Genomic DNA, 8,104 nt, shown 5'->3' on the forward strand with positions numbered 1-8,104 from the left:
CCCTCCCTTCCACAGACTTCACCCTCCCCCTCCCATTGCCACCCATTCCCCAACCCAGAGGAGGCAACCCAACAGTAGCGGCAGATCCTGTCTGCCTCATGGTGATGGCAGCAACAGCCACAGCCCACCTGGTGCGGGAGGGGGGGCAGTCTGAAGTGGTGCTGTTTGGGGTCAGCACACCACTGGCACGCAGTACCTAACTGTGCCCAGAATGAGTGTCTGTCAGGTTTGTCTTTTGCGTTTTTTAACAAGGCTTCTGCCCCTCATGAATATAGGCAGCAAGCCTCTGGCCGTGATGAAATCCAGCATCCGGGAAGTGGAGCTCCTCCTTGCAGAGGGGCAGGTTTCCAGCAGGGCCCCACTTCCTTGCTCACCCTCCGCTGCCTGATGCCTCCAGGGAAAGGCCTGCAAGTGGGTGGGAGCCCAGGAAGGGGAAGGGCAGGTGAGCAGAGAAGGTGGGGGGGAGAAAGGAAGGCTGGAGGGCCTAGTGGTGAGCAGAGGAGGGGGAGGGGAGCTCTCTGCTTCTCTGGCCCTGTCCCCCCTCCCCGATCTGCTGAAGCAAGATGCAGCCTTGCTAGTGTATTGTTGAAAGAGGTCCTTCAGAGCAGATGCCTGCCTGTGTCTCTTTCTTCTCCGGCCCTCCTGAAGTTGACCATACTTTTTAATCTTCTGACTCTCCATGGCCAATATGGAATGAGTGGATATGATATCCCCCACATCACGAGGCTCGTGACACCACCATCACCACCCCCTGACGTTTGTAAGGCCCAGATTGCATGAGCCAGTTTGGTGTAGTGGTTAAGTGCATTGACTCTAAGCTGGGAGAACCGGATTTGATTCCCCACTCCTCCTTCACATGCACCTGCTGAGTTACCTTGGGTCAGTCACAGTTCTTGAAACAGCTGTTCTCTCAAGAGAAGTTTCTCAAAAGAGCTCTCTCAGCCCCACCTACCTGATAGAGGGTTTGTTGTGGGGAAAAGATATTGGAAGTTACTCTGAGTAAAGGGCGGGGTCTTCTTCTTCTTCTATTACCCGGAGAGGCACAGTTTTGAAACCCGTGGGAGCAGCAGAGTCCAGAGAGTATGAAGCAGGGTGCCCATTGGCCCCAGGCATCCCTGGTGTAAGTGAATATGAGAAATCAAGAGGCAAGGGTGAGGTCACATTTCTGCCAATGCCCCCCCCTTCCTTTATTGCCACCTGCAGAATGTCACTACTCTCCCTTCCCTCAGTTCCTCATATACATTTTAAGAATGAACCCCTTGCTCTTTCCAGGGAGTGAATTCTCAGGAAATCCATACAGCCACCCTCAGTACACGACTTACAACGAGGCCTGGCGGTTCAGCAACCCTGCGCTACTAAGTGAGTATCTGCTGTGCCCTGGGGCACTAGCCCCCTCCCTCCCTCCGTCCTTCCCTCCCTCTCCCCCTGCTGTGTGTCTCTGAGTTTCCTTATTTGTTTCTCACTTGCTAGAGAGTGGGAGGAAATGTCCTCCAGGGCCCCATCACTCCTTCCCCGCCTATGTTGGCATACCCCTCTGCGGTGGGTGGGGGGAAGTGTCATGCAGGGAGCAACTCTGAAGTTGCCTTCTCTGGGTCTGCAGCAATCATCCCAGTGGCTTATTTCTTTGGGAGGTGACCTGAAAACCATGGCTTTCTTTGTGCTGCCACATTTTCCCCGGAAGCCCTTCCCAGCTGCATCTGATCTAGAGCGTCTCTAGAGCAACCTGATGGGTCACTCAGCTGGGACTGGGCTGCTCCCGGATCAGAGCCTGCCTCAGTGGAGGTGTCTGCAGTCTGAGGAAGACCTGGAAGGTGAGCGCCATGATGCCCAATGCAGCCATCCCAGTTTCCAGCTGCCAGATTCCTGCATTGCCTTAGTTTTGGGGAAGGCACCATTGACCACTGGGTACTCTCAACAAAGGAGACATCTGTCCGGAGGCTGAAGGGAGAGAAGAGCCACTCCCAGGCATCCCTTTGGCAGAGGACAGGCAGTGGCCAATTCTATGGAAAACCAGCCATCATTGCTAACGGCATCTCTGCAGAGCCTTAGAATAATAATAATAATAATAATAATAATAATAATAATAATAATAATAATAATACCTTTTATTTATATCCCGCCCTCCCCGCCGAGGCAGGCTCAGGGCGGCTAACAACATTAATCAATATAATAAATGATACAATACCTTAACAGTAGATAAAAGTTAATTAAAATTCTAAAAGTAGTAAAACAATACAATTAACATCTTGGTGCTATTCTGACCGATAACAAAATCATTTAAGCAGTCTCTCAGTGTTTAGTCGGTGAAGGCTTCACTAAAGAGGAAGGTCTTGCAGGCCCTGCGGAAACGATCAAAGTCCTGCAGGGCCCGTACTTCCTCTGGGAGCTGGTTCCACAGGTGTGGGGCCACAACAGAGAAGGCCCGAGTGCGGGTACTCTGCAGTCTTACATCCTTTGGCCCTGGGATAGTCAACAGGTCTTTCCCTGCTGACCTCAGTGCTCTCTGGGGTTCGTATGGGGAAAGACGGTCCCTCAGGTAGGCAGGTCCTCGGCCATATAGGGCTTTAAAGGTAATAACCAGCACTTTGTAACGAATCCGGTGTATAACTGGCAGCCAGTGCAGTCCACGCAGCCCTGGCTGTATGTGCTCCCATTTGGGGAGCCCCAATAACAGCCTAGCCGCTGCGTTCTGCACCAGCTGCAGCCTCCGGATTCGGCACAGAGGCAGCCCCATGTAGAGGGCATTACAGTAATCCAGTCTCGAGATTTTAATGCTGTTTTTTTCCAGCAATGTTAACATCAGAGTCCTGAAGACAAACAGGCTTATCAAAAGCCCTTCCTCATCACTTTATGTAAGACCAACCTTTAACTGTGGCTAAAAAGGGACAATATCATTTTAGTAAGTTCAGCAAGTAGCATGAACAGGCACTGGGGCCTGTGGGTAAACAGATTTTGCAGATTTTTGTAGGGCTTTGAAACCCTGCATAACTGGTTGGACAAGAGGGAGCTTGGGTGTGTGCTCTGGGTGGACATGAACCGAACCTCGAATTGTGATTCATACTAAAAATGGCTGATTCGTGATTCGTCTGATCCTGCCACAACCGAACATGAAAATGAACCAGCCTTTTTGCTTGACCTGTCGTTTGGTTCATGTTTGGTCCATTTTCCAGACAGCCTGGCATGATTCCCCAGCCCCCTGCACATCTGGTGCGTTTCCAGTGAAACTGACTAGACATCACAGCTCCACTTGTCCCAGCCCCCTGCAGAGCCTAGTCAGTCTTACTGGGACTTGACCAGAAGGCAGGGGCTGGAGACAGCAGAGCTGCTGCATCTAGTCCCTTTCACTCCCCTCCAAGCTTCCTGGGGGTGAAACGGACTTCCCTTTCTTTCCCCAGCTTGACATACTCCTAGAAGAGCAGTTTACTGGGGGCACCTGAGCTACAGCCCCCCAGAATCCAATTTGTACCAAGCTTGGAAGTCAGGCAGAGGAGTCTGCTGAAGAGTCTGACACAGTTGTGGTGTCTCCAGCCCACCAGGGGGCTGTTATGTGCCTTCTCAAACCAATAAACCATGAATCGTTCAGGAAACTGGAAAAAAAAAACTGAACCACCGAATTGGACAAACTAGAAAACAAAATGAGCCACCATTTTTGTGTTCTGTGCCCATTCCTAGTGTATGCTTGGGTGGGGGGTGCTTCCTCCATCATATAATAACAAACGTCTCGCTTCAGTTGCTGTTCTTCTTCTTTCTTGAAAATAACCCCCCTCCTGCATACTCCATTCCCAAGGTGCAAAGGACTGTGCCTGTGAGGAAAGGAAAGGCCGGTTGCTGGTGGGGCAGTTGATCGTCTAAGGGAGAGTCAGGGGCAGTTTTGTGTCCAGAATCTGATTTGGAATCAGGCTGGGCTGACTCAAAAGGGAGCACAGCTGCAGGAAGTCTCTGTTGTCAGAAACTTGACATTCCAGATGTAGCAATAGGTTAGATGCGACTGCAAGACCCTATTACAAGCAGGGTAGCTCAGGAAATGTGGATGGCGCCCCTTTGGAGAGAATTCAGTCCTGGGCTGTAGGAAGCGGAAAGCAAAAGATGTCCGGAGTTTGGCTTATGCTGAGTAAAGACTGAAGAGGTCCTGCAAGAGCAGAACTGGTGAAGAAATGCTTACAGAGCAAACCTAAGCAGAGTTGCACTGTTGAAGCTGAGAGGCTGAGAAGGGTTTAACTTTGTCAGGCAGAAGGGGACTTATGCCAAAAGCCAGAGTAGGGAAGAGGGGAAGGAGAGGGGTCCTGGGGATTCCTAGCCGGTTCCACGGAAGGGCTGATCTGTTTGGCTGATGGAGGCGGGATGATGGGGGGAGGGGGAGGAGGGAGAAAGGATACAGCCAGAAGCTGAGCTGACCCAGGCCATCCTTCCAAGCTTGTGATCCTTGGAGAGTTCATGCACAAGCCAAGGAATGATGGAATCACCTTTGTGCTCTGGAGAGGTGGCGTGGATAATACCCATTTTGCCACTGCGAGACCCTCCCTCCCTGTCACCTTGCAGGGAGTGGCAACCCCCTTCCAGATCTGCCTGCCTGAGCTGAAGGTCTCTGAGTGATTTATGCAGCCGCTTATCCTGAGATGAGACAGATTGGAGACAAGAGGCCTTCCCTCCTCCAGGGATCTTTTCTGCTTATGATGAGTCCCTTGGTCATGTAAACACATTAGGAAGTGAAAGGCATTAAGCAGTTGCTTCCCCACAAAAACTGATGGTGTAAACAAGCTGAGAAGGAAGGAGATTTCTCTCCCCCGCTTCCCACAGGGATATTTCTCCAGCAAGCTGTATTGTTTCTTCTTTCTTCCTGCTGTTATCGGATGCCCTTTCTCCCTCTCTTTCTGGTCCCTCCCATCCCCACAAGCCTCAAAATCCTGCAGCTCCCCTTCCACCCATTGCCTCTGACTCGGATTGTCCCCAGGCTGGAAAGGAGACCTCAGGCCCTTTCACAGTCCAGACTGACCCCAGAGCCAGGCCCTGCTCATCCAGGTGTTTCAATGGCTTCAGTTCCACCTGTTTCCAGATGGAAATGCTCATTAGGTGGCCAAGTGAATAAGGATTATCAAGTACATTCAGTTATTTTGCCTATGAAGATTATGAGGCAGAACCATGTTTCCTTCCAAGGGTTTGACTCACCAGGCCCACGGAACCCCCTGAAGTCCCTTGGAACAGGTTGGTGCAGCAACGATTGCTATTTGGCTTGCACCCTTCAGCATTGCATTGTTTGCCCTATATATGCTGCTATTACCTTGTATGGAGCACACCCAGAACTTACATATATACATTAGTTGCCATCAAGTTGTAACTTATGGCAACCGCAGCAAGGAGCTTCCAAGTCAAGTGAGAAGCAGAGGTGGTTTGCCCTTGCCTTTCTGTGCAGAGCCTTCCTTGGTGGTCTCTCTTCCAAATACTGACCCTGCTTAGCTCCTGAGATCTGACAAGGTTGAGTTCTGCCATTCCACCTTCCACCCCCACCCAGTCCTTACAACATGTGACTGCAGAGTCCCTGCACTTCTGCTTTCTAACTGGGAGAACATAAGAACATAAGAGAAGCCATGTTGGATCAGGCCAACGGCATCTCACAACATAGTGGTTAAGTGTGTGGTTAAATGTGTGGACTCTTATCTGGGAGAACCGGGTTTGATTCCCCACTCCTCCACTTGCACCTGCTGGAATGGCCTGGGGTCAGCCATAGCTCTGGCAGAGGTTGTCCTTGAAAGGGCAGCTGCTGTGAGAGCCCTCTCAGCCCCACCCACCTCACAGGGTGTTTGTTGTGGGGGAGGAAGATAAAGGAGATTGTGAGCTGCTCTGAGACTCTTCGGAGTGGAGGGCGGGATATAAATCCAATATCATCATCATCATCATAAATAAAGAAGTGGCATCTCACAACATAAATGTCTAACCCCTGAACAGCAGCAGCAGAGGCCCTCTGGGTAAGTGCTGCCCAGCCCCATGCAACCAGCGCCCTCAGGCCCTCCGTCTGCCTGATCAGCAGTTCCCACTGCCTGCTTTCCAGCTCTCTTTTCCCTCTTGCCTTGACACTCATGAGCTCCGTTCTTTCCCCACCCCTGCCCCCACAAGACCTATTTTTGAGTCTTCAACCTCCCAGGTTGTTCATTAAGGTATGAAAGAGAAGCAGGTCTCCCTGTGCATGAGAGTGAGACATGAATCTCTCCTCCACTCCTGAGGAAGCGGGGAATGACCCCTCAGGTATGCTGAGGCCTTTCAGCACTGTCGAAGGGCAAGAAGGAGCAGAGGCACAAATGCTGCGGCCTTTGATGGAGGAGGGGGCCAGGCCCAGCGCCAGTGGGGGGGGGGGTTGCCTCCCTGTGGGAGGACTCTTGGGGCAAATGTCATGGCAGTCAGTCCCATGATCTTCCTGAGTAGGTTCTGAGAGGAATCCAGCTGCCAACAGTTGCCCTCTGGATGTCTCTCAGGGAACCAGGGCCACTAATTCTGCCATGTCTAGTTTATTTCCCATACAAAGGCAGAGACAATGCTGCCATTTCTGTTCTGTATGTGAGCCATTAAGGCAGTGATTGCCAGCGTGGTGCCAGGGGGTGTCTTCTGGTGCCCCTAGGCTTCCCAATCCCCAGGTCCCAGCGGGAGTTCTTCCACTTTCCCAGGCTCCTTCCCACCCCCAGTCAGCTGGCCGGCGGGGGGAAACCCTTCCCCCAGAGGACCATGTGACTTTCCACCTCCGGAGGCTTCAGTCTCCAATTGAAAGGCTTCCTCTTGGGATGGTGTGTCTGTGTTACTTGGAAGAAGTTGGCAGCAACTAGTGAGTCGAGAGGCTACTCCCTCGCTTCAGAGTCACCAATAACGGCGGGGTGGGGGGGGAAACGTCTGCTGAGCACTTCATTATTTCCTATGTGGAGATCGATTCTCATAAGTATAATGGGGAATTGATCTGGAGGTTTCGGGGGCTCTGGGGAGCTGTTTTTTGAGGAAGAGGCACCGAATTTTCAGTATAGTATCTAGTGCCTCTCCCCAAAGTACCCCCCAAGTTTCAAAATGATTGGATAAGGGGGTCCAATTCTATGAGCCCCAAAAGAAGGTACCCCTATCCATTATTTCCTGTGGAAGGAAGACATTTTAAAAGGTGTGCTGTTCCTTTAAATGTGATGGCCAGAACTCCCTTGGAGTTCAATTATGTTTGTCACACCCTTGTTCTTGGCTCCGCCCCAGTGTCTCCTGGCTGCACCCCCAAAGTCCCCAGGTATTTCTTGAATTGGACTTGGCAACCCTAGGTGCCCCCGTCCTCCTTTTCACCCAGCAAAGAGCTAATCCTCCATCTCTGTGGAGCAAAAGGGGCTCCAGAAGAAACACAGGCCCTTGGCTTGGATGCTGCCAGTATTGGGCGACTGCACACTCCACAGTTTCAAAATTCCCAAAGTGCAAACAGGCTCAACTAGGTTGGGGACCCCTGCACTCCTGAATCCCCAGCGCCAGATGTCTGCCTTTAGTTCTTTTAATATCCCTTTAATTTTCTTTTAATTTCTCTCTCCTTCCTTCTCCCCTCTTCTCTCTCCTCTCTCTCTCTCTCTCTTATTTTATTTTGCTGTATGTCCTTTCAATCAGTCCATTCTTCTCCTGTGTTAACTTTCAGGTTCCCCTTATTATTATAGTGCCACATCCCGGGGCTCCGCACCTCCCACTGCTGCCGCTGCCTATGACCGCCACTAGTTACCACGGAAACCACATGAAACTGCAGGGGGACAGCCTAGGCCTCCATATTGTACCTGTCTGATGGACATTCCTCCACCACTGAGAAGGACAAAGAGCACCTCTCCATCTCCCTCACCTGCTCCCTCCACCTGCCCTCTGCCTCCTCCTCCTCTTCCTGGCTCCAAAACAAACAGGGATGTTGTCCATTTGCTGGCCCCAGACTGAGGGATGTCTGTCCTCTGCAACCAACAGCCAGCCTCTTGGAAGGACGACGGCCACAGCAGGCCCCGTGGCCAGCCGGGGCACCTGTTCTTCCTCCTCTTGCTGCTGTCACTGGCGCCAATCACAGACTGACTGACTGACGGCCCTCCTGGGCTCTTTAGCCTCTGGTCTTTTCATCAAGAGG

General features: G+C 51.7%; 1 protein-coding gene across 1 annotated transcript in view; it reads left to right on the forward strand.

The window, feature by feature from the left end:
- The window catches only part of PAX2 (paired box 2), a gene marked incomplete at its 5' end in the record, with an annotated part of 159,516 nt that extends 151,674 nt beyond the window's left edge, over positions 1–7,842 (forward strand). Inside the window, 2 exons of the mRNA XM_060240963.1 lie at positions 1,273–1,359; positions 7,640–7,842. Coding sequence (XP_060096946.1) covers positions 1,273–1,359; positions 7,640–7,716 — 164 coding nt within the window. The remainder of the gene's footprint in view (positions 1–1,272; positions 1,360–7,639) is intronic.
- Positions 7,843–8,104: the final 262 nt, after the last annotated feature.

Source organism: Heteronotia binoei, chromosome 6 (assembly GCF_032191835.1).
Source record: "Heteronotia binoei isolate CCM8104 ecotype False Entrance Well chromosome 6, APGP_CSIRO_Hbin_v1, whole genome shotgun sequence".
NCBI classification, from domain to species: Eukaryota; Metazoa; Chordata; class Lepidosauria; order Squamata; family Gekkonidae; genus Heteronotia; species Heteronotia binoei.